Source organism: Epinephelus fuscoguttatus, linkage group LG18, assembly GCF_011397635.1.
Source record: "Epinephelus fuscoguttatus linkage group LG18, E.fuscoguttatus.final_Chr_v1".
NCBI classification, from domain to species: Eukaryota; Metazoa; Chordata; class Actinopteri; order Perciformes; family Serranidae; genus Epinephelus; species Epinephelus fuscoguttatus.
This window is the reverse complement of record NC_064769.1, coordinates 4,001,105-4,023,684: the sequence shown is the minus strand read 5'-3', so window position 1 is coordinate 4,023,684 and position 22,580 is coordinate 4,001,105. Positions and strand designations below refer to the sequence as shown.

General features: G+C 41.3%; 1 protein-coding gene across 2 annotated transcripts in view; it reads right to left on the bottom strand.

The window, feature by feature from the left end:
- Positions 1-3,382: 3,382 nt before the first annotated feature.
- slc38a9 (solute carrier family 38 member 9) overlaps positions 3,383-22,580 on the bottom strand; it is a 49,635-nt gene continuing 30,437 nt past the window's right edge. For both annotated transcript variants that reach the window (XM_049604051.1, XM_049604052.1), the window contains exons 9-15: positions 19,792-20,001; positions 19,193-19,300; positions 16,714-16,820; positions 16,324-16,437; positions 7,881-8,029; positions 7,251-7,340; positions 3,383-4,422 (exon numbers count right to left, since the gene is read on the bottom strand). In XM_049604051.1, the coding sequence (XP_049460008.1) occupies positions 4,257-4,422; positions 7,251-7,340; positions 7,881-8,029; positions 16,324-16,437; positions 16,714-16,820; positions 19,193-19,300; positions 19,792-20,001 (944 nt within the window). In that variant the 3' untranslated portion in view covers positions 3,383-4,256. The remainder of the gene's footprint in view (positions 4,423-7,250; positions 7,341-7,880; positions 8,030-16,323; positions 16,438-16,713; positions 16,821-19,192; positions 19,301-19,791; positions 20,002-22,580) is intronic.

Sequence of the window (22,580 nt, the reverse complement as noted above, 5' to 3'; positions counted from 1 at the left end):
ATCATTGATCTTAGGCCTAGGGTGTTCTGGTACCAGGTACACTTATGAACCTCCCTGTGTTCGAACATGGTGTTCGTTATGGCCAGTCCATGGCTCGCACAGAAGTCCAATAACAAAGCACCACTCAGGTTCAGATCAGGCAGGCCATTCCTCCCAATCACCCCCCTCCAGGTTTCTCCATCATTGCCCGTGAGCAACGGGAGCGTTGAAGTCCCCCAGGAGAACTATGGAGTCCCCAGCCAGCACTCCTTGCAGGACGCCGCCAAGAGACTCCAAGAAGGCCGGGTACTCCGCACTGCCGTTCGGTGCATAAGCACAAACAACAGTCAGAGACCTTCTCTCTGCAACCTGCAGTCGCATCGAGGCGACCCTCTCATTCTCCGGGGAGAACCCCAACACAGCGGCGTTCAGCCGGGGGCTTGTGAGTATCCCCACAGCGGCCCGGCGCCTCTCACGCTGAGCAACTCCGGAAAAAATGAGAGTCCAGCCCCTCTCCAGGAGTTTGGCTCCAGAACCAGTGGTGTGCATGGAGGTGAGCCCAACTATATCTAGTCAGTACCGCTCCACCTCCCACACCAGCTTTGGCTCCTTCCCCACCAGAGAGAGACATTCCACGTACCAAAAGCCAGTCCATGATGCCAGGGATCGGCACGCCAGGGGCCCCACCTATGCCTACCGCCTGGCACACAATGCACCCGACCCCGATTTCTGTCCCTATGGGTGGTGGGCCCACAGGGCAACGGCTCCATGTTGTTTCTTCAGACTGAGCCTGACTGGGCACCATGGCCTAAGGCCCGCCTCTCCGGCTGGTGAGCTCTCCCCCCGGGTAAAGTCTTTATTTGATCATGTGATGAGATACTAGGATAGCCTATATGGGGCTAGTTCAGAAACATTTTGGCACTGGGGCCCATCATAATAACGTGCACTGGGGCCTGTCATAACTACCTTATGTCACTGTTTTTTTGTTTTTTTTTTAGTATTACTGATATTGTTATATGGGAGGTATTGGTCAGGGGCATGATCTAAGAGGTTTAGAACAGGTATGACAATACAAACACAACATTTTATAAAGGCAACTGACTCACAGTCATGTAGACATCCCAGTTAGTTCATAAATAGACTATCATTTTAGTTGTTTTTGTAAAGTCTAGCTTTTATTTTTATTTCAGTTAACAAATGTGTTTTTTCGCATCTAATTTAAGTTAAATTTTAGTTTATTATAATTACGTCTGGTCATGAGCAACTTCAGCAGAAAATAAAACTGCACAACTTGTTTACCTCAAGCAGAGAGCTAGATATCAGAGACATGCTGATGGGAGTCCAGCTTCCATTCCAGCTCTGCTCACTGATCTCTCACCCTCTCTCTCTGGATTACTATCTCTCATGGATTACAATAATTACAACGCTCTAATTTACAGGGTATAATGTGCAATATTTGGACATTACATGTAATATCACGGACATAATCATGAACATCCAAAATTAAACATACACATTTACCTGTAGGCCTACTTCAGATTTGAAACGATACATACATATATGCAACCCACAAAGACTGATCCTTACTGTGAACCTGTTTCAATTTTTTTCGTTGCGTATATTTTGAATGTGCACCTTATTATTTAAATTTTATAACCTCACTCCATGTACAGTACAGGCCAAAAGTTTGGACACACCTTCTCATTCAATGCGTTTTCTTTATTTTCATGACTATTTACATTGTAGATTCTCACTGAAGGCATCAAAACTATGAATGAACACATGTGGAGTTATGTACTTAACAAAAAAAGGTGAAATAACTGAAAACATGTTTTATATTCTAGTTTCTTCAAAATAGCCACCCTTTGCTCTGATTACTGCTTTGCACACTCTTGGCATTCTCTCCATGAGCTTCAAGAGGTAGTCACCTGAAATGGTTTCCACTTCACAGGTGTGCCTTATCAGGGTTAATTAGTGGAATTTCTTGCTTTATCAATGGGGTTGGGACCATCAGTTGTGTTGTGCAGAAGTCAGGTTAATACACAGCCGACAGCCCTATTGGACAACTGTTAAAATTCATATTATGGCAAGAACCAATCAGCTAACTAAAGAAAAACCAGTGGCCATCATTACTTTAAGAAATGAAGGTCAGTCAGTCCGGAAAATTGCAAAAACTTTAAATGTGTCCCCAAGTGGAGTCGCAAAAACCATCAAGCGCTACAATGAAACTGGCACACATGAGGACCGACCCAGGAAAGGAAGACCAAGAGTCACCTCTGCTTCTGAGGATAAGTTCATCCGAGTCACCAGCCTCAGAAATCGCAAGTTAACAGCAGCTCAGATCAGAGACCAGATGAATGCCACACAGAGTTCTAGCAGCAGACCCATCTCTAGAACAACTGTTAAGAGGAGACTGCGCAAATCAGGCCTTCATGGTCAAATAGCTGCTAGGAAACCACTGCTAAGGAGAGGCAACAAGCAGAAGAGATTTGTTTGGGCCAAGAAACACAAGGAATGGACATTAGACCAGTGGAAATCTGTGCTTTGGTCTGATGAGTCCAAATTTGAGATCTTTGGTTCCAACCGCCGTGTCTTTGTGAGACGCAGAAAAGGTGAATGGATGGATTCCACATGCCTGGTTCCCACTGTGAAGCATGGAGGAGGAGGTGTGATGGTGTGGGGGTGTTTTGCTGGTGACACTGTTGGGGATTTATTCAAAATTGAAGGCACACTGAACCAGCATGGCTACCACAGCATCCTGCAGCGACATGCCATCCCATCCGGTTTGCGTTTAGTTGGACGATCATTTATTTTTCAACAGGACAGTGACCCCAAACACACCTCCAGGCTGTGTAAGGGCTATTTGACCAAGAAGGAGAGTGATGGAGTGCTGCAGCAGATGACCTGGCCTCCACAGTCACCGGACCTGAATCCAATTGAGATGGTTTGGGGTGAGCTGGACCGCAGAGTGAAGGCAAAGGGGCCAACAAGTGCTAAACACCTCTGGGAACTCCTTCAAGACTGTTGGAAAACCATTTCAGGTGACTACCTCTTGAAGCTCATGGAGAGAATGCCAAGAGTGTGCAAAGCAGTAATCAGAGCAAAGGGTGGCTATTTTGAAGAAACTAGAATATAAAACATGTTTTCAGTTATTTCACCTTTTTTTAAGTACATAACTCCACATGTGTTCACTCATAGTTTTGATGCCTTCAGTGAGAATCTACAATGTAAATAGTCATGAAAATAAAGAAAACGCATTGAATGAGAAGGTGTGTCCAAGCTTTTGGCCTGTACTGTATATGCGACCTTTCCTACTTAATACTGCTACTGTTGCCTAACAAATTTCCCACAGGATAAATAAAGTTCTAATGTTATCTTATTAAAAACAGAAAGAGGAAAACAATTCTTGTAGGCTGATATGGTTTATTTTCACACACATATTCCCTTTGTCTATCTTATCATTAGTAAAATACAGGGGCGCAGTAACTCAAAAATAGCATATCATGTAAACATGTCAAATATGTAAATCAACACTGCTCATAAAAATCAAAAGATTGTGCCAAAGGTTTCTTAACAAAAAAAAAAAAAGTACATAAAATGGCTCTCCTCAAAACAGATACAACAGTTTACATAATCACAGAGTTAGTAAAATGATTCCATAGTGTCAGCACGACAATATATGATCATAAAATCCAGCTGTAAAGCTTCTCATGTAACAAATTTAAACCTGCAATGGCAAGTAGGTAAATAGCTCATACTCTAAATATTCTGGCCAGCTTGCTGCTGAAGTTATCAAGAGCCTGAACACAGCTCACAATGTGTCTGTATGACTTGGCTCGACAGGTCTGGGATCAGTCTAGGCAGAAATAATCAACAGTATTATGTAGAAAGTTATAACGGAGATTTTATCATAGAAATACCACTGACTGGATTGCTTGTAGAAAATAAAAGACAATGCTGTAAAACCAAGACATTGGATTCTTGTTATTCCCCTGAAACATAAACCTTTACCAATCGCAACAGTAACTCTTCCTACAGAAGGTGAGAGATATTGAATTTTATATCAGAGAAAGAGAGATTCAATCTGACTGTCTGGGGACTTTTGTGGTTTATCTGGGCATTATTATTATTAAGAGGGATAATACACACTGTGTGGTTACATACAGACAATCTAATTTCAGAGATGCTCATCTGAAATCTTCATCACACTTTGATGATCATATCTTGATCACACCTTGCTATTGAACAGCTTAGAGTGTTTGTGTCTGACTGCTTCTCTACATGAAGAACTGAGCCAGCAGGTTGGCCCCGCCCAGCACGATCAGGAAACTGTGGAAGAGGGCTGACGGCCAGCGGAGCGTCCCCTGTCTCTTCATCGAGATCATGTGGACTAAAGCAGGAAAGACAAACACTAAAGCCAGGCCACATGTTGCCCCAGAAAACCTGCCCAGGGAGACAAAGTTAGCATCAGTACAAAGCACAGTTTAAAGTTTCACAACAGCTCAAGTAGTGGTTTTAAATGATGACTTAGAGTGCATCCTATGGGCAATCCTAAACTAGAATTATAGCCCTGGGGTTGCATGCCTCCACCCCAGTCAAGTTTTTCTCACAGTTTACATCGATGTCTGTGAAAACACGGATGCTTCACACACATCTTCCCTCCAACGGCACATTAGATTTATACAATCAGCACAGTTTCAAGATGGACACCCAAGATGACTGTCACCAATTCAGTGTCTGACCAAATGTCTTCCCTTCTGTTCCTGAGATATGACGTTGACTAACATCCAAGTGTTTTATACAGAACATTAAGATGTCACAGTAAAGCTGGCCTTTTATCTTTTGGATACAAAATGTCAGCATTTCATTATTTTATCCTATTAGACATTTGTGTGAACTTTTGTCACAATTAGCATATAATTTTTTGAGTTACGACCAAAAACGTATTTCACTGCCCTTGACCTTCCACCATAGAATTCTGATCAGTTTATTCTCCAGTCCAATTGGATGTTTGTGTCAAATTTGAAGAAATTCCCTCAAGTTGTTCTTGAGATATCCCGTTAGAAGTATGAGATGGATGCAAGGTCACAATAACCTTGACCTTTGATCACTAAAATCTAATCAGTTAATTCTCAAGTCCAAGTAAACTTTTGTGCAAAATTTGAAAAAAATCCCTAAAGGTGTTGTTGAGATAATACGTTCATAAGAATGGGATAGAAGGATGGACAGACAGACAGACAACCTGAAAGCATAACACTGGTGCAGAGGCATAAAGATAAACATTAAGGAACAGCTTGGATGCAGGGATTTTTTTAAATGCATTACAGAGCTATTCAGTTGTCAAGCATAGGCTATACATTAATCCCCGTTTCCACCGAGCACTACAGTACAGTACAATTCAGATTGGTGCGCTTTTTTTCTGTTTCTACTTCGAAAAGTTGTGGATAGTACCAATGGAACCTCTACCGTTCCCACTTTCTGTCACCACTCTGTTGGGATACCTAGCACACAGATCTGGTACTAAAAGGTGAAGTTGTGAACAATGCAGTCAGTTGACTGGTCAATACCGAACGGTCACTCTGCTCAGGGACGAGTTTTGGCTGGTTTTGAAGCTCATGTAACCACTGTTTACATTGTGGAGAGTTTTATTAGCAGACTGTAACTATAAAATTAAAAGTTGTTTTGCTGCCACTGTAGCTGTAGTCAGAGAAAAGAAACACTACATGGGGCCAACTGATGGCAACTTCTAATAGGGGAGTTATGATTGTGCGTGGACCCTACCCACGTAGCCTACGCACGACGCCTATGCCGTTGTGAGCATTTTTACTTCTGTGGTGGTGTGTCTGCAGTTACACCTCCAGTTACACCTGCTGTAAAGTTTAGTTGATTCAAAACACCCATTAAATATGGCTTAATAGAGACAATTTCAAACACAAGTACACAAATTGGCTTCACTATAACTCGCAGCATTCACAGACTAACACTTGTGTTAATCCAGACTCACAAACACAACATGAGAAAGACTAAATGCACATACACTATTTTTAAATATCCCACAGAGAGAGACTCTCAATGTAGCCTCTTTTATTTTGTTCTGAAAATGGACGATAAACAAGGCGCAGACTTCCATCTGTGTCACCAGCAATGGGGAAATACAGTGAGTGCTGGACGGAGCAGTCTAGGTGGTCTAGGTACCATGTCTGAGGGGTTACTTTTGGTTCCAAAGGTATAATACCAAAAGTGTTTGGTGGAAACGGGGCTTTAATTAAGCAATATCACGTCACGGCTGTGATTGTCTTCGGCACTTGGCCTGCAGCCTCGTGCCTATGACCGAATCGCAGCCGTGACGATATCACAGTACAACATCACGAGCTCGAGTGTGATATTGCTTTTATACAACAGTTCAACAGTTAAATAAGCAAGGCTGATTAAGAAATGTTGAAAAATGAGGACAAAATAGATAATTTAAGCATTTTATTTGTCTTCCGCCAACAAAAATAGTTCCCTCAGGACTCCGCTGTCACCGTTGCTATGTAACACAGACATGGTGCGCCAGGCACTTACTCTTTATACACATTTATCTGCACGTTTCCATTAATTGTGCAGCCGGTGAAATAAGTTTCTGGCATGGTGGACTGTGGCTTCACAGGCACAGCTGACTCTGCCTTCTGATCTGACAGTATGTTGCTTTTCTCCAAGTCATTGAGCTCCGCTGATGAAACACTGACAAACCTGAATGTGTGCTCAGATGGATTCAGTTTCTCCTATCCCTCATCTTCCTCTGATGACCATTCATAGTTCAATTCAAAACTTATTTTAGGAAATAAGTCCATATTTTTGGCTGTTTGACAGTGGATGAATTAATTAACTCCTACAACGCAACTGCTGACCTAACTGACACTAACCGTCAGTTTTGATTTGATTGTTGATTGTAATCAGCTGTGAGGCGGAGTGATACATACACAGTGAAACAACCGTGATGTTGTACTCCAATATCATCACGGTTTTACTGTCTCTCGACCAATCAGATTGCAGGGCCGGAACTAACTGTTGTATAATATGATTTTAATAACTTTTAAGTACTTTAAGTGTGCACTGTGAAGCTGTTTTATCTAGGACAATTATTAGCATCAGTTTGGAACTTGGTATCGGCAGATTATTAAGATTAAATGACTTGGATCAGAATCAGGGCCAATAAAAATTTATCGGGACATCCATGATTATTAGCTATCATACTGTATATGTCAATAAGAACACATTTTGAAACATACCTTATGATGGATCCAATATTGGGATAAAACTTGGCCATCAGGACACCAGCTCCAACAATTAAGATGTTCAGTGCCAGAACGTGAAGGAAACTAAAGAAAGACAATGTGAAAACCATTGCTGAAAGATAGCAGACTTACTGCACAGGACAATGACATCTTTTTACAGAGTTCCTCTGTAATCACTGTAAACCTTACTCTGAATTCCAAGAGAGTGCAGGTTTATTAAAGCCAAATTAAACATATTTAACAGCTTTTTCTGTTATGTTTTTTAATTTTTGTTAGTTCTATCCTGCTTATTTGACGTTAAATGCTTCACTAATTCACTATTCATTAAGCTTCACATAAAATGTATAGCTGCAGTTTTGTGTGGAAAATTACTCTCAACTAAATCTGTTAATATTTGGATGACCCAGCCATGCATTAGGATACATGCATTAGAAAGAATACTGTACTACTGCCATTCAGTCTGAATTTTAGGCGGGTAATATTTTACAATACTTAAAGACTTTGTTAAAATTCAAAGACATTGTTGTAAAAAAAGACCAGTTACCCTTATCAATCTTGTGTGCAGGTATGCTGCCACAGAAATGACAAGACAAGAATTTCAGTGATAATACCCTTCAGTGCTACCTGGGGTAATGGCTGCCAAAGATCTGGCCCATCACCTGGACCCGCACCAAGTATCCCAGCAGGGGGTAGACTGTGATCATCTGGAATAAGAGGAAAGTCCGAGCCACAAACACCATCACATCGCTGCTGGGGAAGTTATCTAAGAAGTTCTGTAGGAAAGAAGAAAGCAGTGAAGGGATTGCAATGTGGGGTTGGTCTGACAATTCTGTTGGAAAACTACAGTCAGGGTAAATAATAATGTGACTTTATAGCCACATCTGTTAACATTTTCCTTTGTTAACAAGACTATATTATCAGAATTGTAGAATTAAGTTACTGTAAAGTAAATTTAATCCATTTGATATTATATGTAATATTATGGCAAGTGTTACTTATTACCTCTTGTTCATGATCAAGCTTTTTAGAACTTTAAAGTCAGTATCTAAATCCAAATGTGCATCCAAAGACAAACAGGTAGAAAATTATGCTGACTGACTTTTCAAAGTTATGTTTTGAGAGGATACCTTAATCCTGAAATACAAGAAAAAAAGAAATCTGCCTCTCTGCCTCAAGCAGAAGTTAAATGGCGAAATTGTGGCACTACTGGATCCAGTAGTCCAAAGTCAAGGGAGTTCAAGTTTATTTCACAAAAACATAATGAAAACTACAATTACCACCCCAAGGTTGTATGCCTCTGTGCACCAGCCAAGTTTACATTTCACATCCATGTCTGCGAAAACATGAATACTTCTCACACATCTTTCCCCCGACAGCACAGGAGATCTGTACAATCAGCACAATTTCAAGGTGGACACCCAAGCTAAGTGTCACCAATTCGGCATCTGGCCAAATGTCTGCCCTTCCGTTCCTGAGTAATGGCCAGAAAAGTGTTTTATGCAAAACATTATGATGTTACAGCAGTGTTCAACATAACATTTTTTCCACACTGGCCCCCCCGGGCCAGTAGTTCAGAGTTTTACTGGCTCCATGTATATTCTTACTGGCCCAAGTAAAAAAGAGAGAGAGAGAGAGAGAGAGAATGAATATAGAACTTCATTTAATTTAACTTTATTTCATTTAACTCCATTATACCTCACCGTAGTGCGTGATGGTATATACAGCAGTCCTCGCAAAAGCTGATGTATGATGTCACAGCCTCTGTGTACTCATCCACTTCTTAGATGACCTCACAACAGATTTACAGAGCTTTAACTTCTGCCTGTATGAGGGAATCAGGTGGACGGTGTTGTGGTCAGACTGACCCAGTGCAGCGTGGGGGACGGCGTGATAGGCATTGTTAACAGTTGTGTAACAGTGATCCAGGATATTCTTCTCTCTGGTCGGACATTTTATAAACTGTTATTTGGGGAGTTCATGGGTGAGGCTACCTTTGTTAAAGTCGCCAAGGACAATAACTAAGGAGTCCACTCCACACACAGTAGCCTATCTGGTCGGCGAGCAGCACTGTAGCCTACCTCCTGCACGTTGGCCTGCGGTGGGATGTAAACACCGACCAGAATGAATGAAGCAATCTCACGGGGGGAGTAAAAAGGTTTGCAGTTGATAGAAAAAAAAGATTCTAGATCAGGAGAGCAGTGCTGCTGGAACACTGTCACATCATTATACCAGCCACTATTAGTGTAAAAACAGATACCTCCACCTTTAGTTTTGCCGGAGAGTTCCGGACGCATGCTGGAGAGAAATATACCTGCATGGCAGCGGTGTGCGGTGTCCGCGTTGGCGGAGACGCACAAGCGCACCAGCACGTTTCCCCCTCCTCCGGGAAACGAGCAAAGGTGAGGGCACCTTTGGCCAAAAAGCCCAATAAATCCGCTTAAGGCTTGAGAAAAGTGGGATAAAAATCCGCTGGAGTTGTTCCCCTGACAAAAAAAGCCTTACAGCGTCACTGACCTGAGCGGGCCTGTGACCTGTCAGTCAACTTGCCCGACATAATTTTTGATTGGCCTCAGAGCATGTGAGCGGAGCAGAGCGGGGAGCGGGACGATTTTCTGTTGAGTGAGGAGCAGCTATTTTTTTTTAAAAGGTGGAGTGGAGCCTTATCTCTCGCTCCAATTTCGCTCCGGTCGCTCATGCCCCACCTAGAATGCATCTTTGCACCTGCGCACACCCACACTATTTTCTTTCAAAACTATGGAGTTTACTGTGTACTTCAGAAAAGAAACTGAGAAGAGAAGCAGCGGTACTTTGGAGAACGGTCTCTAACTGCGGGGAGAGGCGAGAGGGCTTCGGAGGTTGGCCGCTTAACCTGGTCCGTCTCCTCCACACTTTGAGTATTTCCACCCTGCCAGCGGTACCGTGTAGAACGGTCCCTAACAGCGGGGAGAGGGCTTCCCCAGAGAATCTACCAAGCTCATGTTTTATTGGTGCCGTAGCCAGGGGTGGAAGTAACGAATTACAAATACTCATGTTACTGTAATTAAGTAGATTTTTTGGGTACTTGTACTTTTATGAGTATATTTTTCCAAGTGTGTAATTTTACTCCTACTTGAGTACAATTTACACCATGTAATCTACTTTGCTACTTTTAAAATCACAAGTCGCTACTGAGTACGGCCACAATTTGAATTAATATTCAAACCTTTCATCTGCATCTTTGTAGCCAATAAGGCTGTCCGATCGCAACCGCACCAATTAATCTATGATGTAAGGAAAGGACAACTCCGCTGCAACAGGCACAGGTGCCTGGCGGTAACATACCTACACAGCGGAGTAGAGACTAATTTATGGACTGAAGATTTGGAGACAAAGAAGCCAAGGGTGAGTGTCCATGCGCTCCGCGCAAATCCCGTGAGCTCCATGCCGCAACATAACGGCTTACCGGCGAGTCCGACTCCAGGTCCAGTAATTTCCTCTTTCGTTGGCGTCATGACTGCCCGGTAGTACCTGGACAACCGAGGCACACAGGTATGTGGTGTGTCAGAGGAGAAACGAGCCATTCACATTTCTCTCTCTGTGTCAGTAACGGCCCACAAACCTCACCGCACTTTAGGGACTGTTCTTTACTTATGAAGGGACTGTCAGGGGAGGAGGGTGGCTGGTTGATTTGTATTTTTTTTTTATTATTTTATTTTGATGCCCCCTATGTTAATCACTTATTGATGCTGTTTTTGAAGTATGAATAAGTCAATAAGTAATTTATTCCATTTAAATATCATTGATGTATTATAGAAAAGTGATTAATCTTTTTATAAATGACAAAAGGCACACCTGCCTCATTTTTGCTGTGGTATCCTGATACTACTCAGAACCATGATACTTTCACTGGTATCGTAGCGTGGGTCCCAATTTTGGTACTGTGACAACACTAGATGTCATAACCATTCCATTCGGGGTCACGCAGTGAGGCGGCTCGGGTGCCACTTTTGGAAGTGGGGGAACACTGCTCTCTCAGAGGTCCAAAGTATTCCCCTACTTCTAATTTTACAAATTAAGCACTGGTTATTAGTTTGGCTAAGATAAGTCTGCAAAGATATTGTCACTGCCATTGGTTTGCCTGATATTAAAATGAGATGGAGCTAGCTAACATGTGCGCATGTGTGCATGCATAATTGAGCTACATCTCAAACCCGTAAGTTAAAACAAATATCGCGAAAGTTTGAAAGGAATTGGCGATTAACCAAACTGGAAGAATCTCGTTTAATCTGGACAGACAGTCTCAAAACTTATAAGAGGGGCCTCCGCAATGCCAGAGCAAACTATTACTCAGCATTAATAGAAGACAATAAGAACAACCCCAGGTTTCTTTTCAGCACTGTAGCCAGGCTGACTGAGAGTCAAAGCTCTATTGAGCCTTGTATTCCTTTAGCCCTTAGCAGTAATGATTTTATGAGCTTTTTTAATGACAAAATTCTAACTATTAGAGGCAAAATTCATGACCTCCTGTCCTCAGATAGTACCTATCTAACCTCAAACACAGCTGTAAAACCTAATATATATTTAGATTGCTTCTCCCCAATTTCTCTTCAAGAATTGACTGTAGTGATTTCTTCATCCAAATCATCAACGTGTCTCTTAGACCCCATCCCAACTAGGCTATTTAAGGAGGTCTTTCCTTTAGTTAACACTCATATATGAGATATGATCAATATATCCTTATTAACAGGCTATGTACCACAGTCTTTTAAGGTAGCTGTAATTAAACCTCTACTAAAAAAGCCCACCCTGGATCCAGAGGTGTTAGCCAACTATAGACCAATATCTAATCTTCCCTTTATGTCAAAGATCCTTGAGAAAGTAGTCGCAGACCAGCTGTGTGATTTTCTCCATGATAATAATTTATTTGAGGAATTTCAGTCAGGATTTAGAGTGCATCATAGCACTGAGACAGCACTAGTTAAAATTACAAATGACCTTCTCATTGCTTCGGACAAAGGACTTGTCTCTGTACTTGTTTTATTAGATCTTAGTGCGGCGTTTGACACAATTGACCATCAAATTCTACTGCAGAGACTGGATCACTTAATTGGCCTAAAAGGTTCTGCACTAAGCTGGTTTAAATCTTATTTATCTGATCGTTTTCAGTTTGTTCACGTTCATAATGAATCGTCATTACGCATCAAAGTTTGTTTTGGAGTTCCATGAGTTCTGTGCTCGGACCAATCCTATTTACTCTATATATGCTTCCTTTAGGTAACATCATTAGAAATCACTCTATAAATTTCCATTGTTATGCGGATGATACTCAGTTGTATTTATCGATGAAGCCAGAAGAAAGTAATCAATTAACTAAACTCCATAATTGCCTTAAGGACATGAAAACTTGGATGAGCACCAATTTCCTGATGTTAAATTCAGACAAAACTGAAGTTATTGTTCTTGGCCCCAAACAACTCAGAGACTCTTTATCTGATGACATAGTTTCTCTTGATGGCATTGCTCTGGCCTCTAGCACTACCGTAAGAAACCTCGGAGTAATATTTGATCAAGATTTGTCTTTTAATTCTCATTTAAAACAAACCTCACGGACTGCATTTTTTCATCTACGTAATATTGCGAAAATTAGGCCTATCCTGACCCGAAAAGATGCAGAAAAATTGGTCCACGCTTTTGTTACCTCTAGGCTGGATTACTGTAACTCTCTGTTATCAGGTAGCTCTAGTAAGTCCTTAAAAACTCTCCAGCTAATTCAGAATGCAGCAGCACGTATACTAACAGGAACTAAGAAACGAGATCATATTTCTCCTGTTTTAGCTTCTCTGCACTGGATCCCTGTAAAATCCAGAATTGAATTTAAAATCCTACTGTTAACTTATAAAGCTCTAAATGGTCAAGCTCCGTCATATCTTAGAGAGCTCATAGTGCCTTATTATCCCACCAGAACACTGCGCTCTGAGAACGCAGGGTTACTCGTGGTCCCTAAAGTCTCCAAAAGTAGATCAGGAGCCAGAGCCTTTAGCTATCAGGCTCCTCTCCTGTGGAATCATCTTCCTGTTACAGTCCGGGAGGCAGACACCGTCTTCACATTTAAGACTAGACTTAAGACTTTCCTCTTTGATAAAGCTTATAGTTAGGGCTGGGTCAGGCTTGCCCTGTACCAGCCCCTAGTTAGGCTGACTTAGGCCTAGTCTGCCGGAGGACCCCCCTATAATACACCGGGCACCTTCTCTTCTTCTTCTCTCTCTCTCTCTCTCTCTCTCTCTCTCTCGTATTCTATTACTGCATCTTGCTAACTCGGCCATTCTGGATGTCACTAACTCGGCTTCTTCTCCGGAGCCTTTGTGCTCCACTGTCTCTCAGATTAACTCATATCGCAGCGGTGCCTGGACAGCGTGACGTGTGTGGTTGTGCTGCTGCCGTGGTCCTGCCAGATGCCTCCTGCTGCTGCTGCCATCATTAGTCATTAGTCATACTTCTACTGTTATTATACACGACTATTGTCACACATGTATACTGCCAGATATTAATACATACTTTCAACATATTGTACCACAGTAGCCAGAACTATAATATTATTACTTTCAATAATGTTGTTGTAAGCTACTGTCATTACCTGCATCTCTCTCTGTCTCTGTCTCTCTCTCTCTCTCTCTCTCTGTCTCATTGTGTCATGTGGATTACTGTTAATTTGTTATGCTGATCTGTTCTGTACGACGTCTATTGCACGTCTGTCCGTCCTGGAAGAGGGATCCCTCCTCAGTTGCTCTTCCTGAGGTTTCTACAGTTTTTTTTTCCCCGTTAAAGGGGTTTTTTTGGGGAGTTTTTCCTTATCCGCTGCGAGGGTCATAAGGACAGAGGGATGTCGTATGCTGTAAAGCCCTGTGAGGCAAATTGTGATTTGTGATATTGGGCTGTATAAATAAAATTGATTGATTGATTGATTGACAATTCTTAGAAATGTTTGGACAACCACCGTCATTACAATAAGTTAAATCTGTAGTCATTTAATACTCACAGGCCTACATTCGGCAGGCCTACATTTTGTGCTAGAGTGATGCTATGTCATATGAAACATTAACCATGAAAATTAACCATGTCATGTTAGCTTGTCGGTAAGTGGGGGTAAATAGTGCTCCAAATTTAGGCTAACGTTTAGCATGGAAAACAGGGCACAAGCAAGGGGTCCCTTGTTCTCTTACTTCAAGATACCTGAATGAAGATGTTTTCGTATGATAAGCGTTACCCCTTTACAGACACATCCACTTCATTCTAATCCCTTGCAGTTTTGTGCAAAACCCACGTGGTTATTTTGCATGCGGTATTTATGTAATTTTGCCTCTTCTGTTTTTTTATTCCTGCATATTGGGGTCCTTAAACAGTTTTACAGTTGGATAATTTGGGGCTGACTGGAAAGCTGTGACTCTTGGGGAGTCAGTGAGCCCCTTGTATTCATTTGTGTGCCATGTGTTTACACTCTTGCCTCATAACAGGCATATCATTGCAGTAATTTCACTGTTTAAGGTGAGCTGTTTTTGATATTTTATACAGGTGAATCGAATCGAATGCCTGCTATTGACGACACAATAAAACATCCATCAGTTAAAAGTAATTAATACTCTGAGTAGTTTTTGAGAAGAGTACTTTGTACTTTTACTTAAGTATTTTTTAAACACCAGTACTTTTACTTGTAATTGAGTACAATTTAAGCAATGTAACAGTACTTGTACTTGAGTACAAATTTTCAGTACTCTTTCTACCTCTGGCCGCATTGTTCCAGCCTCTCATTGTTCCGACCTCTCATTAGTCCGACGTCCCGTTGTTCCGATATGTGATTATTACTGTATTTGTGTACCATAGAGGATCAGCAACGCAACAAAAGTAGGCTACTGGTCGAGATACAAGTGTCATAGAGAAGAGAGAGTGAAACACCATAACCTCCTGTTATTAACTCTGGGGTCCGGGTTGTGTGGGGAGCTCTCCGTGGTGCTGAACGGCTCCTGGCAGGCGTATTTCTGCCTTGATGGTGCGTCTCGACCGGCTCTGGGTCAGCTGGGAAAGGCATGAGGCAAAGCAGGCTCACAGCTTATGTGTTTGCCACTTTCTTTTTCATTTTAACCCACACCATGATCTTTTCCTAACCCTAACTAAGTGGTTTTTGTGCCTAAACCTAACCAGACCTTAACCACAGGGCATCATGATGATTTCGGAACAACGGGACTTCGGAACAATGGGTTTAATATGGTCAGAACAATGGGATGTCGGACCAATGGGCTGTCGAAAAATGGGCAGACCCCATTTTATTTGTGAATAGAAGATTACAGGTTAGGGTAGTACGACGCAGTTTTTTTGAGCGGAGTGGTGGGCGAGTGGAGTGGGATAAAATTTATGATGGAGCGGAGTGAAGAATGCGCAGAACGGCGCAAAGTGACAGGTCTGCAAGCAAGGAGCGGAAATTTTCATCCGCTCTGCTCCGCTCACATGCTCTGATTGGCCCCGAGCCATTGGGCCATGGGTTATGTCAAACCCTGTACAGTGAAGTTGACCTTTGGCCTTTTAGATATAAAATGTCACCATTTAATTATTTTATCCTATTAGACATTTGTGTGAAGCTTTGTCATAATTAGCATATGAATTCTTGAGTTATGGCCAAAAACGTATTTTGTGAGGTCATACTGAACATGACCTTTGACCTAATCAGTTTATTCTTCAGTCTGAGTGGGCATCTGTGTCAAATTAAAAAAAAAATCCCTTAAGGTGTTCTTCAGACATCACATTCACAAGAATGACACAGAAAATGTCACAGTGACCTTGACCTTTGCCACCAAAATCTAATCAGTTCATTGTTGAGTCCAAGAGAATGTTTTTGCCAAATTTGAAGAAATTCCCTTAAAGCCTTCTTGAGGTATTGCATACACAAGGATGGGAATGATGTACATGCTTACGTATGGACGGACAAAGAACCTGAAAACATAATGCCTACAGCCATGGCCATTGTTGGCGCGGAGGCAAAAAAACCCCATCAAAATTAGACACTGGAGAGAAAAGAAAACTGAAGTGTAAGTCTCACTGGTTCAAGGCAGTCTTTGGAGAGAGGAGGTGAGGGAAAGGCAGCAAAGATCAACACTCCCACATACAGGTACGTCAGCCCTACTAGAAGGTAAGCCACAGACAGGTCCCGCACCTGAAAACACACAAACACGTCCACATTAGGCTCAGCAGCACTGTACTTACTATTTTCTGAAGTCAATAAATGTAGTTGATTTTTTATATTTGAAGACTATTTCCTTCCTGTTCGTAACATTAAAATGTACCAACTCATGTAATTCACAATAAAAAAACTTGTGAGACTGAAGTGTGTTATCTACACAGAGTCAGAAGAGACCAGATTTGTGCAGTGTTTAATGAATATGTTTGCAGTGTGTGAAGTTGTGTAGGAGTGTGGGTGAATAAAGCTCACATTGTTCTCTTGGTGTCTGTTATTCTTCATTAATGTGATGATGCAGTTGTGAATGAAGAAGGCCAGAGTGAGGACACCAGTAAACTGAGGGAAGAGCAGTCTGAACTCTGAAAGAACCAAGGAGACAGAAATGATACATTTGCTGCTTTTTAGAACCAAAAAATACACTAGTGCTTCTAATGGTTGCAATGTTCATTACCTCCTACAATCAAAAGGGTTTAAGCTTTGCGTTCAAATTTCATAGCATTGTAATTTCATATTATGAGGTAAATTGCATGCAAAAGTTATTATTTTGGCCCTGGGGCGGTAAAAGAGGAAAGCTCAAGGAGAGGCCAAAATGGAAAAGGTTCATCCTGTGGGCAGGAAGAGTACATTTTAATGTCAATTATTATGACAGTCATTAAGGGAGGGAGAGGCAATTTTTTGGCAAGATGGTGGAGCTGGGGGAAAAGTAAGAAAGATTATACATTTTAATATCAAACTGCATAAAAATCTGGGTCAGTACTAGTTGGCCTGTCTGTCTGTCTGTCTAGAAGAGTTGGGCATCAACCAAAGAATTGACAAAATCAACATCCTTATGCCAGCAGGCCAAAAACACGTCATCCAACAATTACATCAATGGATACAGTAATAAACTCATCAATGTAAATTCTGATCACAGCCAAATTCAATATCCTGATCGATAAATCGATCAATCAGTCGACTGATCAATATCGATCTTGATTAGAATTAGATTAGAATTACTGCCTTGTTGTTGTATGCCTCCCCAAACTAGTCAAGTTGCAGTTACAGTTTACGTCCATGTCAGACTAATATGTAGCCATGACAGTAGACAAATATGCAACAAAGCTACAAATTCTAAACCTGGATGCTTCACACACATTTTTCAATCCAGCAGCACAGAACATCCGTATTCTGAAAAACTGGAAATCTGAAAAAATCCCCAGCACCCAAACTCTGGATCAATGAACTCATATCATATAGTACTCCTGACAGAATATTGTATTCTGTTAGTAACAAAACAACAAAGAAGTTTGATTGTATCTGGGGACCTTTTTTGGATTTTTTTTTTTTTTTTTTTTTTTTTTTTACCTCTGTTGGACTCTAACAGCTGACCTATCCACACTTCTTATATGGATGAGGTGACATCATTTTGTTGAGGTTCCACTATATTTATTTATCCCCTTTTTTCGTCTTCTGATAACATGCTGGGAATGTGATTATGGAAAATGGATTCTGTAAGAAAAACGACTATATAGGTTGTTTGTATTTTTTATAGTTACAATGTTGAATAATGGCAGGGAAAGTGTTTTTTGCAGAACATTATGATGTTACAGTGAAGTTGACCTTTGACCTCTTGGAGTGAAAATGTCATCACTTCATCATCACATCATTCTATCCTATAAGATGTAGATGTGTGAAAGTTTGTCATAACTACTGTATGAATTCTTGAGTTATGGCCAAAAACATGTTTTCTGAGGTCACAGTGACCCTGACCTTTGACTGCAAAATTCTTATCAATTCATTCTTGAGTCCAGGTGGACGTTTGTACCAAATTTGAATTCCCTCAAGGTGTTCTTGAAATATTGCATATTGCAGATATTGTGCATGGGATAGACAACCTAAAAACATAATGCCTTCAGTCACGGCTATCACTGGCATAGAGGCATAAAAAAAATCTAAAGTTTGCACAGCCATAAAGCAGTTCCGAAAAGACCAATACAGCATAGTATCACAATATTTTTGTGTGCCAATATTGTATCGTCACACAGTGCCAGGTTTTTCTTTATATTCTATAAATCATCAATATTACAAATCAAAATTAAACTTTAGTTAGCCAACTTGAGTAGTATAATCAGTAGCTTTTTCAGTCCACTAAATACATTTTCCTGGGGGAAAAAATGGCTGAAGTAATACGAACAGGTTGTAAACGGTCTTATTAGACGAAAACAGATGTTGACATTTTCCTTTGGTGACATTATTTACGGTTGAAAACAGGAAATAAATCACAAGGGATAACTATAATGAGCATATTGAAACACATTCAAAATTGCATTAGTATTGTGGGCGTCGGTAGCGTAGTGGATAGTGCCGGCGCCCCATGTAAAGAGGCATTGCCTTGCTGCAGCGGCCGTGGGTTTGAATCCGACTCGCGGCCCTTTGCTGCATGTCAGTCCCCACTCTCTCTCTGTCTCCCCATTTCACTCTCTGTCCTCTCATTAAAGGCAAAAAGCCCACAAAAATAATCTTAAAAAAAAAAAAAAAAGCATTAGTATTGTATCATTACTTAAAGTATCATGATAATATTGAATCGTGGAGCCTCTGGTGATTCCCACCCCTATTAGTCAGTAACATTGTCTACAAGGGGCTTATACATCTAAAGTTGTTAAAGGGATAAATACTACAGTGTCACAGGAATGGCCCTGTACAATCTTAACTTCAAGCAATAACCAATATCTGCCTACTTGTGAGGGTTTACCTGGAACATAGAACTGGCTTGTGTCAAACCAGTGGAACTCCAGGTGGAAGCCGAGGCGGACAGCTTTAACAGTGACCAGTACAATCAGGTAGACCACCGAAATGGTGCCTGAACGAGATTGAACAAGACAACAAGAATGAATGACTGATGCAGCACACAACATATTCAGGAGAAAATCTAGGGGCCTATTCAGAAACTGTGTGGGTTGATGTTAGGTTTGACCTGATCATAGCTCTAGTATGCTGGCTGATTTGCTTGCTTACCTTGTACACCTGCAGTCAGTTGTTAGGTTTCTTTAAAGAGGAATAAGTATGTTTCAATCAGAAATCCAACAAACTGCCGGCTACCTGGTTGCCAAAAAGCAATTATGGCAGCTTACCCTTTAGCTAGGATTCAAAGAAAATCAAAGATCTAAAGAGGAGCACCTGGTGTTCCTCAGGTCACTGCTGATGTTTTAAAACTCAGCTGTGAACTGTGCTGAGTTTGAAAACACCAACAGTGAATTAGAAAGAAAATTTGGTGGCACAAAGCCCAAGCTGTTTGACTTATGACATACACTGCTACCCACTGTTTATGTCATTGCTTTTGTTCTGTCTTACCCAAAAAGGTGAACCTTGCGAAGAAGGAGGCTGAACGGAAGCAGAGCAGCGGCAGCAGCAGAATGATGAGGTAGAGAGGGATGGTGTTGGTTTTACTCCACCAGTGTTCAAAAGAGCTGACATCAGATGTATCGTTTCCATTGGTACTAAGGTACAGCGTGCAGACAGTGTAGTTCCCTTGAGGGTCAGTGTTTGGGTATGGACAGATGACTGTTGAACAAATCAGCAAACCATTACCAGGACAGTCAATTTACTTACTAAAAAAGTTTGTTTTGTTTTTTTTACCCCTACGTGTGATTTAGGAAACAGCCTGTCATTTCTTCAAATATAACAAGTGTGTAGTCCAGAAATGTGGGAGCAACAAACATACACAAGTCTCCTTCACCTACATAAAATAAAAAAAAAAATCAGAATTTACTAAGTGAATCTTAAAAGATAGTAGTGATATCTTCACTGAAACCAGAGAGGCACCAGAGAAAGAAATCAGAAATGCACCATCAGTGTTTAAATCAGTGTTTAAATCAAATGTCTGGACTTATTTGGGATTTTTTAATACAAAGGAAATCACTTCTCCAAAAGTAGATCAGGAGCCAGAGCCTTCAGGTATCAGGCTCCTCTCCTGTGGAATCATCTTTCCTGTTACAGTCCGGGAGGCAGACACCATCTCCACATTTAAGACCAGAATTAAGACTTTCCTCTTTGATAAAGTTTATAGTTAGGGCTGGCTCAGGCTTGCCCTGTACCAGCCCCTAGTTAGGCTGACTTAGGCCTACTCTGCCGGAGGACCCCCATAATACACCGGGCACCCCCCCCCCCCCCCCTCTCTCTCTCTCTCTCTCTCTCTCTCTCTCTCTCTCTCTCTCTCATCCTATTACTGCATCTAGCTAACCCGGCCATTCTGGATGTCACTAACTCGGCTTCTTCTCCGGAGCCTTTGTGCTCCACTGTCTCTCAGGTTAACTCATATTGCAGCGGTGCCTGGATAGTGTGACATGTGTGGTTGTGCTGCTGCCATGGTCCTGCCAGATGCCTCCTGCTGCTGCTGTCATCATTAGTCATACTTCTGTTATTATACACATATGATTGTTGTCACATACTGTATGTATACTGTCAGATATTAATATATACTTTCAACATATTGTATCACAGTAGCCAGAACTATAATTATAATATGATTACTTTCATTAATGTTGTTGTAAGCTACTGTCATTACCGTCTGTCCTGCATCTCTCTGTCTCTGTCTCTCTTTCTGTCTCATTGTGTCATACGGATTGCTGTTAATTTATTATGCTGATCTGTTCTGTACGACATCTATTGCACGTCTGTCCGTCCTGGAAGAGGAATCCCTCCTCAGTTGCTCTTCCTGAGGTTTCTACTGTTTTTTTCCCCCATTAAAGGGGTTTTTTTGGGGGGGAGTTTTTCCTTATCTGCTGTGAGGGTCCTAAGAACAAAGGGATGTCTTGTGCTGTAAAGCCCTGTGAGGCAAATTGTGATTTGTGATATTGGGCTTTATAAATAAAATTGATTGATTGATTGACTTCGCACATCTATTAAAACAAGACAGGTGCGTTGGAGACGGAAGACCAAAAATTTGCAAAATGACTCCCGCACACTGTCTAACTTGCAATATAAAATTTATTTGCGACGTTTCGGACTCCTTTTGCGTATTTTTTAACACAGAAAGTAAGGAGGACTTGGATGTGACCCATGCGATTTGCAAGCAGTGTCATATGAGAATAAAATACTCTGGGAATACTACGAACATGAGGGCTCACCGCACACTACACCATCCAGAGATAGCATTAGCCACTGACAGCCAAGCTAATACTACACCCGCTCTGCCAAAAAAATCAACCAACACTGGACATACTTAGCTTGACAAAACTACCATCCAACTCTGAGTGAGCTAAGAAAATAACACAGTCCATCACCTACTTCATGTGCAAAGAGCTGCGTCCATACAGCGTTGTTGAAAACTAGGACTTTTGTTTGTTACATACTAAAAACACTGGAACCCAGGTATGTGACTCTGTCCTGATGTTTTTCACCAACACAGCCAACCAAGCTCTACAGTAAAGCATAAACTTGAGGAATCTTTAAGTACAGCAGGAAGGGTGGCATTAACTTGTGACGCCTGAACTTCAAGGTCAGTGGATTCATATGTGACTATAACGGCACATTATCTCACAGAGGACTGGCGACTGCTGCCTTACGTTCTCCAAACAAGAGTAGTACACAAAAGTCACACTGGAGCAAACATTGCAGACCTCCAACAAATGTAGCACAAGAATGCGGGACTGTGGTGTGAAAAACTCAATTCATTAGCAGAACACAGTGCGCAAGTAAGCAAAATTACTGTCAGATTCATGAGACGTGAGCACCAGCTAATTTTGTTCTTACCACTGTACATATCTCAGTGATCAGAATCATTCTAAACTGACAGGCATGTACCCGCTATCTGCAATCAGCATACTGTCACGCCTCCATTCCTCTATATGGAAAATATGTTTGCCCAGAGCTGTGTCATGGAAAAGCAGTGAAGTTGTTTCTAAGTAGGGTTGGGCCAGGGGTGGGGGAAAAAATTTGATAGAGCATAGTATTGCAATGTTTTTGTGTGGCAATATCATATTGTCACACAGTGCCAAGTTTCAATTTTCTTATTATATAAAATATCAAAATTATAAATACAAATGACACTTAAGGTAGCCTTGTAGACTGACTGAAAACTTTATCTTATTGGATAAAACAGATGTTGACAAAGTTTTCTTTTGGGGACATTATTTGCAATT